This window comes from Ictalurus furcatus, chromosome 23 (assembly GCF_023375685.1).
Source record: "Ictalurus furcatus strain D&B chromosome 23, Billie_1.0, whole genome shotgun sequence".
Taxonomy (NCBI): domain Eukaryota; kingdom Metazoa; phylum Chordata; class Actinopteri; order Siluriformes; family Ictaluridae; genus Ictalurus; species Ictalurus furcatus.
In genome coordinates, this window is record NC_071277.1 from 3,551,327 (window position 1) to 3,572,500 (window position 21,174).

The window sequence follows — 21,174 nt, forward strand, 5'->3', positions numbered from 1 at the left end:
ATGAATATGTGAAAAATGATGCATAATCACAAACCATCCATCCATCTGTCCATTTTTCGTCACGCTTATCCTACAAAGCGTCTCTTGGGAGCCTGGAGGAACTCAGGGCACAAGGCAGGGGACACCCTGGACAGGATGGCAGCCCACTGCAGGGCGACAACCGCATACACATTCACACACTACGGACAATTTGGAAAAGCCAATCAGCCTACAACACATGTGTTTGGACTGGAGAGGTACCCAGAGGAAACCCCCGAAACACAGGGAGAACATGCAAGTTCTGTGCACACAGGGTGGAGGCGGGATTTGAACCCCCGACTCTGGAGGTGGAGGCAAATGTGCTAACTATTTTTTTTTCTCCTCAGTACAGGAAAATGTCAAAATAATGAATTCATTCATCTTTAGTAAGTGCTTCATCCTGGTAAGGGTTGTGAACACTAGAGCACTGGGAATGAGAATACACAGGAATACACCCTGGGTGAGACACCATCCACACACCCAATTTCACACTCCTTCACATTTTGGGTAATTTAGAGTTGCTCATTGACCGATAGTCATGTTTTTCGGATTTGTGAGGAAATTGAGAATCTGGAGGAAATCCACAAGGACAAGAGAAGGCAGTAACCTGAGCTCAAGACTGAAGCGGAGACCCTGGAGCTGTGAAACAGCAACAATCCTGCTGCACCATCATGCTACCCGTCCAAATGATTATCTACGGTAATCACTCATATGCTACAGGCTAGCGTTTCCCTTTCCGAAGTGTTGAAACTAACATGACATGCGTTAAGGATTTAATGAGGTATGTACTGTAGAGATGACAACATGTACAGATTGAATCACAGTAAGTACAGAACACAGAGACGTTCACATAATGAGAGTATAAAGTAATTACACTTGATTGGGAATAATAACGTGTTATGTGGGTGTATTGCTGTTTTTCAACAGTAGCTGTAGAGCTAGGAATAGGTGCTACCAGTGTTCTCAAGCGAGCAAGGAATCAACAGAACAGGAAATATCCATGCATCCATCCATCCATTTTCTGTACTGCTTATCCAACACAGGGTCACAGGGGAACCTGGAGCCTATCCCAGGGGACTTAGGGCACAAGGCGGGTGACACCCTGGACAGGGTGCCAATCCATTGCAGGGTACATTCACATACACACTCACACACCCATTCACACACTACAGACAATTTGAAAAGCAAATCAGCCTACTGTACAGTGCATGTCTTTGGACTGGGGGAGGAAACCGGAGTACCCAGAGGAAACCGCAGGAAATATCATATATATCGTATATAATATCATATATAAATATCATATCTGAATTTCACATGCACATTGAATTACAGCATTAACACAAGGCCCATACACTACGAATCTACTCTTAAAATGACAAAATAGACTCCTACAAAGTGACATTTCATGATATTAGATCTAAAATGTCACCAAATAAGCCTCATCTACCAACAGGACCGACGCCCGAAACACATCAGGTTGATGTATATATTGACTGATGTAAGATTAGCACTAACCACACTGTCTGTCTTTCATTTTAGTAGAAATTACTCCAGTATCAGTGTCTGATAAAAAAAGCCTCTCAGATCTGCTAGGATATACCAATATTGATCTCCAATAAAGATAGTGCAAACCATCAGAGATTGATTTTTGTGCTGCCATTTTGAATCACTGATAGATGTACAGTGCAAATGCCAAAGGTGTGCTGTTTGGCTTTAATAGAGCATATGAAATGAAAAACTGCTAGCAATGATACCTTTTATTATCTGACGTGTGTATGACGGACTAACCGTAGGGCCGATACAGGCTTCTAATACCTCTAAGTTTTTAGATGAATGATTGATAGTTTTCAAGTGAACAACTTATGGTTATTTAAACCACTGAGCTTAACTGGTGGACACTTTAATTCCTAAAAAAAACATTTTGGTCTCGTTTCAGTTTTCATCTTTAGACCATCTAGGCATGTACTCGTCAGAGAAGAATGCGTATGTGTTTGATGCCTAGGAAGTTTGAAAATGGAGCAAAATTGGTGTAGCAGAGATGCTAAGAGAAAGCAAAAAAAGAGAAAGGAATGAGAGCGATAGCAGCATTGGCTGCTGTACTAGAGATATTGAATTATTTTCAACCAATGGATATTAATGTAGCATCAAGTGCTGTGGCTAACTTTACTGAAATGGTGATTGATGCCAAGGATATCGAGGCTACTGCCGATTCCAACATCACTAGTGTTAACATTTCTGCTTGCAGTGAGGTTGAGTTAGCTAATGCTAGCTAGATAGTCATGACTAGTTACCGACTCATCACTGTTTATCTTAGCTACTTGTGACTTGTGTAGACTGGTATGGACAGCAGAAGTTTACATTTTTAAGCATTGCAGTGTATTTTTACTGACCAAACAAATAATAAACTGGTTAACATTAAACTTCCGCACGCCTTTGGGGTTAGCGGGTCGAATCGCGCCTTCACCCTGTGTGCCCAGAGCTTGCATGCTCTCCCTGTGCCTCTGGGATTTCCTCAGGGTACTCCGGCTTCGTGCCCCAGTCCAAAGACACTTTTGCAGTGTTGCAGGCGTATTGAAATTTCCAAATTGTCCGTAGTCTGCGACTGTGCCCTGTGATGGGTTGGTGTCCCCCGCCTTGTGCCCCGAAGTCCCTGGGATATGCTCCCGTTCCCTTTGTGTAGGATAAGTGGTATGTACAATGGATGGATGGGTTTAGAAGGGCTGAAGAGTCAAGATGTTTTAGTTTGTCCAAACAGCTTCATCAGTTTGTACTAAATGGTGTTGAGTCAAGTTTTTTTTAATGCAAAAATATTGGCAAGGTTGGGGTGGGTAAGGGGGATATACAGTATATTACAGATGTAATATATTAGTAGCACGTTTGCCTCGCACCTCCGGGGTTGGGGGTTCGATTCCTGCCTCTGCCCTGTGTGCCCAGAGTTTGCATGTTCTCCCAGCACTCCGGTGACATGCGCTGTAGGCTGATTGGCATCTCTGAATTGTCCATAATGTGTGAGTGTGATTGTGCCCAGCGATGGGTTGGCACCCCATGCAGTGAGTCCCCTGTCTTGTGCCCCGAGTTCCCTGGGATAGGCTCCAGGCTTCCCGTGACCCTCTGTAGGATAACGGATGGATGATGCTGAAACATACAGTGTCCTCCTGTAACATCAGTGCGACAGACAACCGCTAACGTCTCCCAGGAATTATGAAAAAACAACACCAACTAGAAAAGCAACGAAATTGCTCAGCACATCACAATCATTTCAGTAAAAAAAAAACATATTTAACATTTTATCAGGATGGAGGCTTCTTTTAAAGGATAGGCAGTCTTGCCACAACCATCAAAAAATGAGTCAGCCATCATAATTTTTAGTGAAAGACAACAACAGTTTCTTGATACTAAGAGCAATTAATATGCAATAAATACTAAGTAATTATTATTTTTAAGGACTACAATGTTATTTGCATTCATTTGAATCATGTTAGAGGTGTCAATACTTTTGCTACATATATTTTTGTAAATGTATTATTATTATTATTATTATTATTATTATTATTACTACTACTAGTACTACTACTTTATTTGTTTGTTTGTTTGTTTATCATTATTATTTTAAAGAAGTCCTTAGGAAAAGAATTGTGTGTAATGTTTTCGCTCAATCTCTTTTAACTTTAGGGGTGCCAAAAATTATGGCCCTAACCGCAACTCTGACCCATTCATGTGTCTAGCAGTCGTCACGCCATCGCAGCGCTGTCGCTGCCTGAATCCCGAATTATCACGTAGTGCACTGCGTAGGGCGCAGAGACCATTACTGTATTGTGGAACACTTAGTGCACAAATATAGGGCACAGAGAGACATTCAGGATACAGCCGGTTGTGCTGTTTGTCACAGAGCCGGAAGTAGTTGAAACTGGCGCCGTGGTTAAAAACAAAGCCGCGTCCGTGTTGTTAGAAATACACGGACGTTAAACCGAAACACGAGCAGCTTCGAAAAGTTTTAAAAGTCTGTGTAATGAGTTAATTTTAACATCGAAATGGAAATATCATCGCTCATTAAAAAGCTCGGTAAGCTGACGTCTGCCTTCCAGCTAATGTTAACTACTAAGCTAGTCGACTTTAGCCGTGTGTTTTGATAGTTTTACATTTGTGAAAATCTCTGAATGATGATATATATTAAATAAACAGTTTACACTTGCAGTGTCTGTTGTTTGGTAAAAAGTTAGTATCAACATTTAATTTATTTTTTAAGTGCACGTGTGCTGAAGTGGTTGAAGTGTAAACATTGATAAAGAGTTTGATAAAGAGCTAGCTGTTAGCTTCCCTTACACTATCCCTATTCTTAACGCTTAACAGACGCTATTTTTTCCCCCCCATAATGTTATCTAAACTAACAGTTACACTGGGCTTTAAAATACCCATTTAATATACCTTCACTGTGTTATTATATTGTCGTTATCTAGCTAGATAACAGAGCTCTAGGTTAGTTTGCTGTTGTCATGGTGATTTCTAACCGTTAGCTACAAGTTGTTCAACTGAATAAAAATGAATTCATATTTAAATAGGGTGAGCATGTTAAATTTTGTCCGAACATGCCGTTTTAAAAACATGAAAATTATTTATTTTGAACAGTTAGATTGGTTACTGTGTCGTTTGCTTATCGAATAACCTTGTCGCGTTGGAGCAGCAGCTATGAATATGCATGATATTCATGAATATGCTAATTAGACACGCCCCGTTTACCTCTGCCTTTGCTTTCTAAATTAGAATGAAAGGACAAGTCCACCCTGGAACATATCAAATGTGTTTATATTGAGGTATTTGTGGTTTGTTGAGTGATTCTGGTGCTAATGTGTTGGCTGGTGCTGTGTTTTTATTATTCCTGTATGACGTGGTTGTGTCCTGGAGCTCAGGTGGCTTTACTGTCGGTACACAGTGAAATGAAACGACGTTCCTCCAGGACCACGGTGCTACATAAAGCAACGCACTAACCACACGAGATGACACGGAACTAAATAAGATCTACAAACGTTCTACATAACGTGCACGTGCAGACGTGTGCTAAAAGCACAGGTCAGTACAGTACTACTAAAACAGGACAGTAGGCACAGGAAGTGACGGTGTAGTGCTGATCAGTACAGTTTTAGTGTGGAAGTGTCCGATATAACAGGTGGAGCAGAAAATAGGTGCCAAGGAATGACAATATAATTTAAAAGGACGGTGAAGAGTGTGTGTGAGGGGTGTGTGGGGTCGTCGACAATGCTGGCGACTTTGCGGATGCAGCGTGTGGTGTAAATGTCTTTGATAGGGGGAGAGAGACCCCAGTGATCTTCTCAGCTGTCTTCACTATCCGCTGCAGGGCCTTGCGATATAATGAGGTGCCGTTTCCGAACCAGACAGTGATGCAGCTGCTCAGGATGCTCTCAATAGTTCCTGTGTAGAACGTGGTGAGGATGAGGGGTGGGAGATGGGCTTTCTTCAGCCGTTGCAGAAAGTACAGACGCCGCTGGGCCTTCTTGGTTACGAAGCTGGCGTTGAAGGACCAGGTGAGGTTCTCAGTCATGAGACTCACCACAGTCGTGTCATTGGCGAAGTGTCATCATGGAGTTTGATAGGACGAGAACATTTTTTTTCCATTTTCAGTGACGTTCGATGTCATATATGGTAATATCAAGGTTTGCAGGTGAGGTCATAAGTTATATATACATATGTTTTGCGGAATCTGCTAAAAGTTTTTGATAAAAGGGATCATGAAAAGCGCATTTAGTTTTTTATTAACACTGCCCCGAATAAACTATTTCACATAACAGATGTTTACATATAGTCTACAATACACTATAATAACTAAATTTACACAAACCGAACCAGTCCATAAGTCTACATACCCTTGATTAACACTGTGTGTCGTTACCTGGATGATCAACGACTGTTTTTATGTTTTGTGATAGTTGTTCATGACTCCCTTGTTTATCCTGAGCCGTTAAACTGCCCACTGTTCTAAAGAAAAATCCAGCCTCCAACATCATCTGCCAATTTGGGGATATTTATGCAAAAATATTCCCTGGATTACACACTCTGTAAGTACGAGATCGAACAGTCCTGATTATCCGTGCTTGTGTTGTTCTGCCTGAGTGTTGTGGCAGGCTGGGAGGCTGTCAATCAAGCGGTTTCATTAGAATGCTAGGCCACGCCCAGACAGTTTTCTTATGTAGCTTCTGAAGGGCAGTACTAAATGGAAAAAATACGATCTTTAAACAAAATCTTAAAATAAAACAGTTTGCACCGATCATCTTGTTCACAAGTTTACACCCCCCTGGCTTTTAATGTATTGCCTTCTTGAGAGTCAGTGAACGTGTGCACCTTTTGTAATAGTCGTGTACGAGTCTCTCAGTCGTCCTCAGCGTGAGAAGATGGACCTCGACGTCATATAACCGCCGATGGAAAGGGGGGCAAATATGCATAAGATGCATGTTGAAGAAAAGCGAAGAATGTGCAGGACCTGGAGGATTTTTCTGAAGAACAGTGGACAGTTTAACTGCTCAGGACAAACAAGGGACTCGTCAACAACTCTCACGAAACATAAAATCAGCCGTTGATCATCCAGGTAACGACACACAGGATTAATAATTCCATACGGGATTTCGCAGAGTTTTTAAAATGATATTTTGCTTGATTTTGCTGCAGCCTTTTTCCAATTTTGTGATGAAATTTGTGAAGTTTATTTTGTGCTTTTTTTTGTGTGGAAAACTACTTGAATTTGGCAAAATTGCAATTCCCCAGTGATGTTTGTTGATAAATGAGACCTTTTAGCTGTACTCACGTTTGCCGCACGCGAATCGAAGAAGGCTTTGGCTGAATGCACGTTGTGATGCGGCTTGACGTCCCAAATCTGCGTAAAATCTGTGGTAATTTTGAAAAATCGCAAGCTCCTCCGAATAGCCCTTTAGTCCTTTAGACCGTCGCCTCCTCATCTGTACACTTTGCTCAAACAGTTCAGGTTCCAAAGCAAATGTCGTCATCAACGCCATCGTGCTCGTCATCTCATAGATCTCCAACTACCTGAATACAACTCCGATGTATAGCTGCATTGCATTCTGGTACACTGAGTGCAAATGTTTTTACTTTCTCCACTGCTTCTATGTTTGAGATCTCATTAATATGATGCTGAACATCGCTGGAAAATAAAGGAGGTCTTGATCTTTTTTGTTTTTAGAGTTAACAACAGTGAAACTTCCCATTATGCCATGTGTTTAAGATCGGTGAACTTTTAAATTTATTTTCTTTTTTTTTAAAACGGTGTCCAATTGTAACACCAGTGCAACAGACAACCGCTAACTTCTCACAGGAATTCTGAAAATACAACGCCGGCTAACAAAGCCCCAGAATTGCTCAGCACATCATGCATATTTCAATATAAACCCATTTAATGTGTTTCAGGGTGAAGGTTTCCTTCAAGGACAGGTAGTCGTGCAGGCCATGTATGAGTGTGAAATGCCCGTGTGACAGTCTGGACGTCATGTTAGGTGATCTTCCTCCGGGGCATGCTCCGTGGATTTGTGTTGCCGTTGTTATTATTGTTTTTCTTTCCCCAGCTCACTCGTTAGTGGAGATCCGAGTTCGCTCCCTGAGGAACGTTGTCTCCAAGCTTCAGCTCAGTCTCGTCTCCCCCGCTGATCTTGTTCAGGAGCGACAGCTCTTTATCAACCTACTGCACTGGTTTAACTTCCCTGAAGTCCCGCTGCAGGAGGAAGTGCTGCAGCTCATTAACACACTCTCTACGGTACTGCAGCACAGATTATCACACTAACCACACCACAAATCTGCCAGTGTGTATTCAGTAATGCACTCTGAGTACAGCTTACATTTGATTTACCAATCACAAATACTGGGTACGGTACTGGACCCATCTTTATGACGGTAGAGCGTGAAAGGAACAGTGGCGCGCTCCTTCCCTCCGCAGTCCTAGGGTCTTCTCCTTGGATAAGAGAAAACAACCCTCGTGCCCCCCTTGCTAGGGTCACAGCTATAAAGATTTTTCCACCACTCTGTAAGAACCCAGAGTTTAATAGATCCTTTCTTTCTTTTTTCTTTTCTTTTTTACGTCTTTACTACTATAAGAAATAGGAAAAGAGACTGCTCGTTTGCTGTGAGTTGCAACCCGAGATCCTGGTCCCTGAGAAAAAGAAATACGGTTTGTTGCGGAGTCCATTGTTTCAACACGGTACTTTGGCTCCTACTTCACCTAGGTGGGAGGTTGGAATGGCTCGATCCAATCAATCAGCTGGTCTTGCCCTCAAAAGACTTTCCCTGGGACTGCTCTGTGTAGGATAACTGATCATCAAATATTTCTCAGACTCCCAGTAGGCTTTGTCGAAGGGTCAATCAAGTAAATTGAGCAATTTGTTCCTCAGGTTGCTTGAGTATATCATCCTTGTATCCCTGACACATAATCTGCTGGAGATCCGCGGCGCTGTGCAGCTCTCTCTTTTGTGCTCCATGCTGGGTGAGGAGCAGAATTCCACCTGCTTGGCATGAAGCAGAAATAATCCCTATTCAAAAGCCAGGAAAAGACTACAGTGATCCCATAAATGATCACCCTATAGCCTTAACCAGCTGCTTAATAATAATAATAATAAACTTTATTTTATAAAGCGTCTTTAAAAGCAGCTTCTGAAAGCGCTGTACACAAACTAAGCAGTACACAGAAAAATAAAACATATAAAAGTTAATAAGAACAACAACGTTAATAATAATAATAATAATAAGAGAAGACATCAGCAGTCAAATGCTTATGCAAAACAATGGAGAGGATGGTCAGTGATCGCCTGGTCTGGGTACTGGAATCTGAACGTCACATAAGTAACGTCCAGTGTGGTTTCAGGAAAGGCTGAAGCACTACAGATCATCTTATTTGTCTTGAAAGCTATATTCATGACGCTTTTATTAGAAAGGATCATGTTGTTGCTGCCTTCCTCGATCTGGAGAAATCCTATGACACGACGTGGACGCGTGGCATTTTAAAGGATCTGTATCGAATGAATTTTAGAGGTTACCTGCCAGTCTCGATTTGAAAATATTTTTAAGACTTTTTAGAGTAAAGATAGCAAACACCTTGTCTTGATCTACACAAACAAGAACTCCGAGTACCTCAAGGTAGTATTCCATCTATTTAGTATTAAAATAGACAGCATCGTGAAGGTCATTGGTTCTAACGTTCAGTGTAGTTTATATCTAGACGACATCTGCATTGGCTACAGGAGCAAGTACGTGCATACTATCGAGCGAAAAAATCCAACCGAAGATAAACAAAATGCACTCCTGGTCCACTCAGGATGGTTTCAAGTTCTCACAAACAAAAACTGTCTGTTTGCAGTTCTGACAGCTCTGTTCCCCGTTAAAGTTGTTCAAGAGAGCGAGTTCCTTGGTATCGGCTTTGATAATAAGCTGTCTTTTATCCCTCATGTTAACTTATTGAAAAATAAACGTTTTAAAGCTATGAACGTTTTAAAGTTTTATCCAAAACCAAATGGGGAGCAGACAGTTGAACTCTTACGAATCTGTACAGAACTGTAATTCTCTCAAAGCTGGACTATGGAAGCATCATTTATGGATCAGCCAGGAGATATTTTATATATATATATACACGACTTCTAGATACTGTTCTCCACCAAGGTATTCGACTGGCCTTAGGAGCATACAGACCATCACCAGTTCAAAGTTTATGTGTGGAATCCAGTGAACCTTCCTTGGAAATCAGACACCTAAAGCTGGCCCTACAATATGCAACCAAACTGAAAACAAATAAAGAAAATCCAGCCTATCCAACAGTTTTCTCAGCTCAACGTACAATACTGTGTGAAAGAAAACCAAGTCACATTCGTCCTTTTGGCCTACGTATAAAAACCCAGCTGGAGATCCTGAAAGTGGATTTAAACATTCCGGAGCAGACACATTTTGGCGAAATCCCCCACGTGGGGTCTCAAAAAGCCCCAAATCCATCTGGATTCAACGAGAAATCAAAAAGTCCTTCGGATGGGTATTACCTTGAACTCGTGGATATAAGGGCAGTGTCCCCACAATTTACACATCCACTCGGCATTTAGTGACTTACAAAGAATGCACAGCCAACGCATCAATCATTCTCTATAAATAGACTATATACAATAAGAACAACACACATCAGCTGGTCACTTCAAGGAAAATCAGACACTAGTGCGCATGTTACCTGGAGTTAGTCGCACTTCAGGTATTGCGTCAAGTGGCCGTCTAAATTACCAGGAAAAAGAAAGTCAAAATTGTGCAACTCGTAACTGCAAGCAAAAAAAGTCCGAATTGTGAGATGTTAACTCAGAAAAAAAAAATCGCGAGATTTAAATTTGCAACTGCGGAAAATAGAAACAGAATTGCGATATATGAACTCACAATTGTGAGAAAGAAAGTCACGATTCTGAGATATAAAAGTCATTTTTATTAGGTTGTGTCCAGACAGTTTTCAGAGCACATTTCCATGTCTTTCAGACCAACTGTACTGGGTGTTTAACGTAACACACCGGTTTGGTACCATACACACATTTGTCATTTTTAAATCATGACTGATAAATATAGCCCGACAGATGCTGCCCCGCTATCTCTTGAGTCACGTCTTTTCCTCTTGTACGTTAAAGCATCCGACCGGTGCCCTTATGTTAAGAGATGTAGGAGGAGTGGACTTTCTAACCCAGCTGTCGTCCAACGTTGACCCCCAGCTTCGAACTATCACAGACGCGATCCTTGACCAGCTCTTCCATCTTCATATTTACCCACCGAACACGTCCTCTGACCAGCAATCGAGCTCCTCTTTCCATCCCGGTAAGCTTTTAATACACGGCACTGCATGTGACATTATGTTGATTTACAGCATGGCATATAAGAACGTCCTCCAAGAGCGCCACCCTAACAAAGAGGACCGGCGGCATCTCTCATTCACCATGCCAGTATAAAATTGATTTACGGGTCCTCACTGAAGCTGTTGTTTAATATTCTCAGTGGAGGAGAATGCAGTTAGAGGATATTTCCAGCAAAATGCGCTGAGCCAAACAAACGCTGCAGCACCACCCAGTTTATCAGGTACGTGCCCTCTGAAAAATATAGACCTGGATTGTTTCATGGATGTTCTAAATTACACGCAACACTTCCTGCATAAGAATCGTGCCTTTTTAAATAAATTAGAATCCGTTTTTGATTTATTAAATTGCTGTTAAATATTTGTTAAATTCCTGTAACAGAATCTCACCAAGTGCTTTATTCGTTATATACGCATTCATTCTCAATTTTTATCAGATCCTCCTGTCATACAGGCCACATCATAGATGTAAAATGTGTTGTCTAGCTTGTATATCGCTATATAGTTAGAGACTTTCTTTCAGATACCGTGGTAATAACGGGGAGTATAATAGTTCCGACGTGCGGTGTGCCGATATAAATGATACGCAGCATTGCTTGAAGTCTTTTCGACAGCCTTCCCAGCTCTTTTCAAAGACACTAAAGTCGGAGCAAGTGGCGTTTGTTGTGTCCCTGGCGGAGCTTTAGGACGTGAAAGGTTGGTTCCGTGAGCTTGTCAGTGAAAGGTGGCGAATTTCAGTGATGGTCTGCGTTCCAGGTTCAACGCAGGACAGGTAGGCCTCGGGCGAACTTCCTTGGGCGAGTCTGCAGGGGATTTGGGAGAGAACAGAGTTAGTGCATGATGTAAAGCAAACCGAGTGCATCCAGCCTGTGTCTGTACTGATGGTGTGCAGGGTTTTTTTCTTCTTCCTTGCCTTGATTTCCACTCAGAGAGGCTTATCGATATTACTGTCAGTCAGCCGTGGAGGCTTGACTCCCTAATCCACCTTGCAAATGTGCGTGTCTGTCATGCCGTGGTGTGGAACTGATCGGGGATTAGCGATACTTTAATAGTAGGCCCGGCATCACACTATTGCACACTGTGGTTCCATTCAGTTAAGAATAATGGACACGATGTAATGAGAATGTGTTTTAAAAAATAAAAAAATAAAAAAACGTTTGTGAATTTTGCTTTCTGGACTCCAAAGCAGAACAGCGAGAATATCCAGATCACCGATTACAATCGGCTAGTTTCTAATCATTCTTCTCTCCCTCCGATATAGCGGTGGAGTTTATACTGAGTGGATAAAATGTCGTTTTCTCATATAAATATGCGGGCAAAATCCATACCTTTTTATATGGAAGAATTATACCTGGTAAACAGGATCAACCATGACACCACTCACTGCTAACGCAGAATTATGTATGCCAGTGTGTCAAATCTAAATCAAATAAGCCCTGCCCTCAGTTCATCATCCTCGATGCATTTAAGGCAAACCCAGGATTTGTCTTGTTACAGCTCCAGGCTCCCCGGTTCGATCCTAAGCTCTGGATACTGTCTGTGTGCATGTTCTTGTGTGCGTTTCCTCCGGGTTTTACCGTATTCCTGCCTCACACCCAGTGTTCCCGAGATAGAATCCTGATCTACCGTGACTCGGACATAGGAAAAAGCGCTTACTGAAGAATGAATCAATGACCTAGAAACGATATCATTACGTTTGATCGGTACATTTTATGTTTTTGTTCAATTTTTTATGAGATCAGGCCTTGCTCTTTAAGGATTCGGTGCTGTATTTTTGCAGCTCCTTGCACTCCTGTACTGGTCCACGGTGTTATTCCTGAAATCTACCGAAGCCCCCTTTTCACATCAGCACTGAGATTTCCTTGGTTTTAACTTTCCTAGTCCTCTACAGTTCATCTTTCAGTTGCAGGCATTTCTCCAGCTTGTCCCTGCGGATGTCACTGTTATGTGGGATTGCCAGCTCTATCACCACTACTGTTTTGTGCACCTTATCTATTATTTACTTCTGTGTGCAGTTCAGAAGTGTTTGTACTGTGACATTTGCCGTGGTACATCTTCAGTTTCAGGCTGAGACAGGAGGCTTCTTTTGATGATGTTTACATGCCGGGTGACTTTCACTGTAAATGTGGATGAACCTCTCATATATTTAGTCCTTTGGGCTTGCTATTCTCGGAGCATTGCATTAGCTCCATGTTGGTTTATGGCTCAATCCAGCAGCCACCTTACCATTTGAGCACTAGGACTCTGTGTAATGTGTTTCCATCGTATCAGAATGCACTAATCAGTAATCGCACACGTTTAACATTTTTCCTTTCTTTCAACGTCAGCAATGCGCAATGTTCTCACAATTGTTTCGGATTTAATTCATTGTGGAAGCGAACTCGTGATCATAAAGGAGTCTCCAGTGTTAGCACTGGTAAAGCTGGTAAAGTCACAGTCAGAGGTAATGCAGTAACGAAGATTTCAGGACATATGGGTTTGTGGTTTCTCGTTAACATGACAAGCTGCATTTTTTTTTTGTCTTATTAACTTTATAAAGCAAGGAAACAAGAGAGGATGGTGTTTATAGCTGGTCTAACGTAAGCGTTAACAGGAGCTAACATGGCTCATGGCTTTTGTAAATGGATAAGAAAAAAAAAAGATGTCTTTCTTTAATTTACAAAGAAATTGGAAGAGGAATTCAAAGGAATGAAACACTTCAGGATCTGTTTGTTATCGGAAAATAATCAACGCCGGGGTGGGAACAGAAACCCCGCCTCATGTTGAGCCACCGCGCACAACCTAGTCGATGATCGATTATTTTCCTATAATGGCATCCCTCATCTTGTTTTGTTCCTTACTCAAAGTGCTATCTACTGTAAGTAAAAATTCTGGAACAGTATTCAAAGTGTTCATCATGTCTACTGTTTTTATCTGTCTGTCCTGTGCTTTGCAGTGAACACCTCTGTAAGGTGCTTCACGTTTTCAGTTTTTCCTTGGTTGTGTTTGACTGCAACTGACAGACACATATTATCATCGAACGAAAGGTATGTGTGCTGTCAGCTCATCGTTACTCTCTTACTGTCCATAATAAATCGACTCGCACTCATTAGTACTTTCATTCGAGGATCATGTTTGAAGTGTCTGACCTCTTCCTTCTTTAATGTACAGCTCTTTACGAAGTGATAATCCCGACTTAGTGAGGACCACCTGCGAGCTTTTGCGAGACGTGATCATGCAGGACTTTCCAGCAGAAATATTCCTGCAGCGGCCAAGTATAGTGCAAGTAGGCTGTTATCATGCATGACATTTTCAATAAAATGACATTTTTTAATGCAACTTAAATGGAACTACAGAGGCCACGCTTCCCTTACGGGGCTTAGCATGCAAAATGACCACGCCTCGTTCATTGTGGACTGACTGGCACCAAGACCATGCTGCCTTTCCTGGCACTGACAGCTACAGAGTTTCTGACATGCATAAAGGCCACACCTTCTCCATTAGTACTGTCAGATACATAGGCCACACCTCTTTGCCTGAACTGACCTACATAGAGACCAGGGCTCCTTTGCTTGACAGAGGCATACAGAAACCGTGCTTTCCTCACTGGACTGACTGGTAAAGAGGTCATGCCTTCTGAGATGCAAAGAGGCCACACCTCCTTCATTAGGACTGACAGATGCAGAGACCATGCCTCCTTTACTTGGACTGAATTCCACTTAGACCACACCTCCTTCACTGGGACTGCCTAGCAGAGAGGCCATGCGTCTTTCAATGAGACTGACAGGTACGGAGGCCATGCTTCCCTCACTGTGACTTACTGGTACATGTAATAAATGTAATGTAAATGTACAGTGACCATGCCCCTTAACTGCTACTGACATTCACAGTGGCCACGCCTCCTTCACTTTTGCTGACATGTATAGGTGCAGGACCTCCTTCACTGGCATTGACAGGCACAGAAGCCACATCTTCATTGTGATTGACAGGCACAGAAGCCACGCCCAAACTGTGACTGACAGGCACAGAATCCACGCCTCCACCGTGACTGACGGGCACAGAAGCCACGCCTCCACCGTGACTGACGGGCACAGAAGCCACACCTCCACCGTGACGGAGAGGCACAGAAACCATGCCTCCACAGTGACTGACAGGGGCTGAGAGGCACAGGAACCACAGGGACTGAAAGATACAAAAGCCACACTTTCACAGAGACTGATAGGCACAGAAGCCACACCTTCACAGAGACTGACAGGCACTGAAGCCGCACCTTCACAGAGACTGACAGGCACTGAAGCCGCACCTTCACAGAGACTGACAGGCACTGAAGCCGCACCTTCACAGAGACTGACAGGCACTGAAGCCGCACCTTCACAGAGACTGACAGGCACTGAAGCCGCACCTTCACAGAGACTGACAGGCACTGAAGCCGCACCTTCACAGAGACTGACAGGCACTGAAGCCGCACCTTCACAGAGACTGACGGGCACTGAAGCCGCACCTTCACAGAGACTGACGGGCACTGAAGCCGCACCTTCACAGAGACTGACGGGCACTGAAGCCGCACCTTCACAGAGACTGACGGGCACTGAAGCCGCACCTTCACAGAGACTGACGGGCACTGAAGCCGCACCTTCACAGAGACTGACGGGCACTGAAGCCGCACCTTCACAGAGACTGACGGGCACTGAAGCCGCACCTTCACAGAGACTGACGGGCACTGAAGCCGCACCTCCACAGAGACTGACGGGCACATAGTCCACACCTCCACAGAGACCGATGGGCACAGAAACCACACCTCCACAATGATTGACAGGCACTAAGAGGCGCAGAAACCACATAGATTGAGAGACACAGAAGCCACGCCTCCACAGTGACTGACGGGCACAGAAGCTACCTGCTAGTTAGGAATCCAAAATAATGTTTTCTGCATACAGCTTGCCATTTTTAAATAGGATGACTGTAAATGCCGTAGTACACTGCAGCAGAGGTATGAGGGTTACTAGTTATTCCGTGAGAGGACCTGCTGGAGTATTGATTAACTTGGTTTATTTCTACAAGACATATGTATTTTTTTTATTTTCCCTTCCCCAGAATCTGGTGCAGCTTCTCAGTGTGAGCTCAGAGAATGATTCCAGCTCGTTGGCTCTCCACGCTCTGGCCTGCCTTCAGCAGCTCTGTGGAAACCTGAAAAGTCGGCTGCGTTTCCACAGAGATCCCAGCTTCTGCTCAGCCAAGCACGGTATAACACACCTGACTTAACACACATCTCTGCACAACCGTGCAACTGTTTTCTGATTTATTAGTACGCTTCTTTTTTTGCCTCACCGCTATGAAATATTTGTCACCAGTGCTTATATTAGGGAGTTATTCCAATTGCTGACAATGTTGATGGAAAACTAGTAGGTTTACATACACTGTGTTTTTTTTAACTAATATAATGTCAGTTATTATGTGTAAATAATTCCTAGAAGGACACACACTTCTATTTGTCCAAATGAAGGATCCTTACAAAATAGCTGCTTTCTGAATGGAACAGAAATGATCTCCCCGTTCCTTTCAGATGCACTCTCTCAGAACTCCTCAACGTCGTATCCTCAGGAGGTCAGAGGGACCCAGAGGTCAGGAGTTTCGACCCCGGAAGATTTGTCCCCCCGCCCTTCTGTTCTAGGACGTCCTGGTTTGAGAGTCCGAGGGGACGGACAGGACGGCGATGCTGCCTCCACCAGGTTCCTAACAAATCATTTTACCGTTGTTGTATTCTTTTATACAGACTAATGTGATCATTTCTCAAGGTTGATGCTGCAACACAATTGCAGTTTGTAATGGAGATTTTTTTTTTATGGAAAGGGGCGGAGCTAAGCAGCTTAAGTCTAAAACAAAGATCCAGCATATGATTATTATGGGTCTAGAAATTACAAGCATCACCATTATTTTAATACAGCAGGTTCCATTTAGGTGGAAGAATAATTTTACAGCCAAGGAAGTAAAGGATGAGTGTCACACCTCCTCCAAGACTACATCCAAAGTCTTTGTATGAAGCAAAGCGGAATAATTCATTACAGCCTTGGTTTTGTTTTGTTTACGAAAAATAAAACCGAATCCGGCTGCGATTTTTAACACCGTGCCTGTAGCAGACAATTACAGCTTCTCTTTGACTCTGTGCGTACTACTACAGCAGCAGCAGCAGCAGCTCTCAGAGAGAATTTCTCCCCGGGCCCAACCTGGAGCTGGATGGCGAGGATCCACCGGAGCTCCGGGTGCAGCAGTGGAACATGGCCAGATTTTGCGTGGAGACTCTACAGCACACACTTCCTCTCCTCAGGACAGGTGAGAGTCTGCTCTCACTTTACTCTGAGAGCCTCCAGATGTTTCTCGTTCTTTTTTTTAAGCTACTCGGGAAAAGTGAGAGTCCTCAAACTTCAGCTCCAGATATGTTCCAACGCTTCGATTATTCATCCTGCTCTCTTGTGTCTCCTCGTGGATGTCTCAGAGAAGATGAAGGTTTTCCAGAAGGCACTTGAGCTGCTGTCGGACATCCTCGCGTTGCTAAGGGTCATCGTGTCCCCACATGAGCTGTGGGAAGAGTGCAGCATCACCGCGAACGAACTGGCAAGCGTTTCAAATTTGTTCATATCACAAAAGCGAGTCATAGATGATGTCAACGTGTCTCGTTTGCTTAAATGATACTTTTGAATAAGCAATATTAAAGCTTTGTCTGTTCATTCGGAAAGCATTTTTTGGTATTTTATTGCAGCTCTTGGTTCATAGTACACTCAAAATAGTGCTGAATAGATTTTTCTGCAAGACTCGAACCTCTCTTTCATTTATTTTTAATGATATCTCTCAAAAACAGAGCTCACGTCCACTAAAACTCTCTTTGAAATGTGTTGCTGCCCCCTGCTGGTCTTCTGTCACCATTGATTTGAATTGAATAAAGATGCTTAGCAACAGAGTTTTTTTTTTTTTCCCCCCTCTTTTCCCCACAGAGAGAGAATCTGCGGGTGTGTATGGAAAAGCTGGGAGACATCATGTGCCATCACCGTCACCTGGCATCGTCGGAGCAACCTGACTCAACTCTGATTCACCACCGCATGTCCTACATGGGGACTTCTGTCTTCACCGTTCGCCTTCTGCAAACCCTCCTACCTGTGGAGAAGGTGAGAAGGCGTATAATTAATAACGCCTGTTAATAATTAATGCACATCTGTGTCCTGATACATGTGCATTCAGCAGGGTGGGAAGGTCTGTTTGCACTATTTTTACTGCAAGTCTACAGATTTTTTTTTTAAGTCTCTTTTAGGGGGTCTGGGTATACTCCCCCCCCCCCGCCCTGCCCCCGAAAAAAAATTGGAACGCCACCAAAACATCTTTCTAGTCTATAGAAAATCTATAGAAATAAGGTTATTTTTGGTCAAGGTATACCTGTCTCGTAATTTGTGTTAGAGAGTGATCTAATATGACTTAGTTAAATTATATCAAAATAACGAAATTAAAGACCACTTTGTCCACATCCATCCAACACCAACAACAGGCAAAAATGGCTGCAGCCAAAATCCTTTTCGGATTTTATTTCGAGAGAGAGAGTGAGACGGCAATCAACGCTACATTACCGCACATTGTCTTTAATTACATTAAGTACGTTTACATGGGCAGTTATAATCCAGCTGCAGTCTTATTTGTCTATCCGAGTATACGTGACACGATGCGTAATCGAATGATTGATACGGTTTCGTGCGATCCCTTGGGTTTGCGCGCCACCTCTCGTAATGATCTGGGAGTATTTCCTTTGAAGACCAGGACGGGTGTGTGACCGCGTCATTATGTGCTCTCGCTGCCTGTGTGCGAGTCTTCAGCAAGTGTGTGAGTGAGCAGCCAAACTGTAACCGTGATAATGCTCAGCATCGTTAATAAAACCAACGTAAAACGTCTAAACGGTAAACTGTGTCGCCGTGTGGGGATCATTCGCTGACCAACAGAACGGCGTGATTAAAGCGTACAAGTTTAAGATACGATGGGATCGAACCGTTGATGGGGGGGGGGGGTAAAAAGAAAATCTATTGGCTGATAAACTGATTTGGGACGCACGGTGGCTTAGTGGATAGCACGTTCGCCTCACACCTCCAGGGTCCAGGGTTCGCCGGGGCCATGTGTGTGCATGTTCTCCCCGTGCTGCGGGGGTTTCCTCCGGGTACTCCGGTTTCCTCCCCCAGTCCAAAGACATGCATGGTAGGCTGATTGGCGTGTCTAAAGTGTCCGTAGTGTATGAATGGGTGTGTGAATGTGTATGTGATTGTGCCCTGCGATGGACTAGCACCCTGTCCAGGGTGTACCCCGCCTTGTGCCCGACGCTTCCTGGGATAGACTCCAGGTTTCCCCGTGACCCTGAAAAGGATAAGCGGTATAGAAGATGGCTGGATCTATAAACTGATTTGCTTGGGGGGGTTGGGGGTTCTGGCTAAGTGATGTCCCTGGTGGTAAAACAACACATCATGCTCAATGTGAAAAGTTGCAAAACTCATTTGCGAATATTTCACACTTTTTCCTGGCATTTGGTTACATCATGGTTGTTAATAGCCTTGTAGGTTCTTTCTTTCCAGTAAAAGCATTTTGTATTACTTAGAGTTTTCTAGAAGATGTGAAACTCGTATGTGTAACTTGGCAAATATTGTTTTCAGTGCCACAGGTCAATACTGGCTAGGAATGCAATCTCTTTATATTAGTTTCACTCCTGTATCTGGATAGAGATGTTATGTCCGTCCCCCTCCCCCCCGCCCATGTTAATCTCTTTGATAAATACTTAAATCTAAAATGTACTTTGTTTTGCCCTGTAGTGTAAATGTACCTAAAGTGACAGTTCTAGTCGCCAAGCTTGCATCACACTCTGTCAGAGGGTCCAGACTGCTATACTTGACAATCCCTATGTGTTTCTCTGAACTTACTGAATAATATACCTTAAGTGAACCTCGAATAACTGCATAATAAGTTGGAACACGCTGTAGTCTCATTTAACAGATTATCAGTATAATACTGGCACATACTGTACCTGTAAGTGTGTGTGCGTGGATTAAGACATGTTTACCATTTCTCCATACAGGCAAGTGAGAACATTCCTGAGAGCACAGCGTCTGCTGTTTTCCATCTCTGTCTGGATTTCCCCTTCAGTCTCTCTTTTCCCAGCATTCACGAGTCAGCAGTGGCCTACCTGGAGCAGTCAAACTCTGAAAACCATAGCCTGTACTGCAGAGTTAGCCAAGCTGCTAACACAATGGAGGCCACATGTTCCTTTCTAAAGGAGGTTCAGGCTGAGGTAATGCACACAATTGTTATAATTGCGCACTGTATCGCTCTTGTCCCTTTGTTGTTACAGTACAGACATCCTGTATGAGTAACATTTAACAACAGTGCTTGTTCTCAGTAGAGTTCTAACGTCATCAAATTGGAGCTCTAATTATACAACGAATGAAACACATCAGGTGTGCTGTTATAGGAATAATAATCCGTGGCTGGGGTGCGTGATCCAGCCAGACACGAAGTCGAGTTGCTGTTACCATCCCAAAGACGTCGCTTCTGTTTTAAATGGAATTGTTGACATATTATAGGAAACGTGCTGTGTCTTTGCATATTCCAGCTTGCTAGGAAGCTGTGGTCAGAGCGCAGGGTCAGCCATGATTATAGCATGACTGGAGCGGTTAGTTCTCATTATCACTTATGTTCTCGCACCGATAAACAGTCACTCCGTCACCAGCCTCTCTTTTTTTTTTTTCTCTCTCTTTCTTTAAACTAACGAGACAAAAACATCCAGCTCGACATGTTACGGAAAAACCGTAACCGTGCTTTAACTGTAAGTGATGGAAAGCACTGACACTGGAGACTCCTTCCATAAACGCTAAATCAACATCTCCTCACAGAAAACGTCACCATATCAACAAATACGTACATTTAATAATCTGTTGAAATGGAGTGTCCATCATACAAGTCCCCGTGTTACTAAATACACGATAACGTATTAAAAAGAGTAAATGAATATAAACGTGTTCTAGATAATGAATCCGTGAACGTGAAGGGCACGCGTCATCGACACGAAGCACCACTATTGCTACGTAGATTCCTGTTGTCATCTTCACAAAGAGCCAGGCGATTGCTGCTTGAGTGTTAATTGCACCCCTTGTGAAGAATCTTCACATGCTGAAAGTGGAGTGTTGTGCTGCCTCCATGTATTTTCAGAGCAAGAGTTATAAGCATAAGCACCCCTTCAATTTGTAGTAAGTGAGAGTTTTAGAAACAAATTTGACACGAAA

General features: G+C 43.1%; 1 protein-coding gene across 8 annotated transcripts in view; it reads left to right on the top strand.

The window, feature by feature from the left end:
• Positions 1-3,843: 3,843 nt before the first annotated feature.
• The window catches only part of rttn (rotatin), a 69,013-nt gene continuing 51,682 nt past the window's right edge, over positions 3,844-21,174 (top strand). For 2 of the 8 annotated variants that reach the window (XM_053611770.1, XM_053611771.1), the window contains exons 1-11: positions 4,867-7,792; positions 10,677-10,860; positions 11,038-11,118; positions 13,830-13,920; positions 14,045-14,159; positions 15,968-16,115; positions 16,437-16,602; positions 17,052-17,203; positions 17,367-17,485; positions 17,863-18,033; positions 19,971-20,183. In XM_053611770.1, the coding sequence (XP_053467745.1) occupies positions 7,493-7,792; positions 10,677-10,860; positions 11,038-11,118; positions 13,830-13,920; positions 14,045-14,159; positions 15,968-16,115; positions 16,437-16,602; positions 17,052-17,203; positions 17,367-17,485; positions 17,863-18,033; positions 19,971-20,183 (1,740 nt within the window). In that variant the 5' untranslated portion in view covers positions 4,867-7,492. Of the gene's footprint in view, positions 4,081-4,866; positions 7,793-10,676; positions 10,861-11,037; positions 11,119-13,829; positions 13,921-14,044; positions 14,160-15,967; positions 16,116-16,436; positions 16,603-17,051; positions 17,204-17,366; positions 17,486-17,862; positions 18,034-19,970; positions 20,184-21,174 lie in introns of those variants that run through there. The other 6 variants (XM_053611767.1, XM_053611768.1, XM_053611769.1 and 3 more) reach the window with 5 other exon arrangements.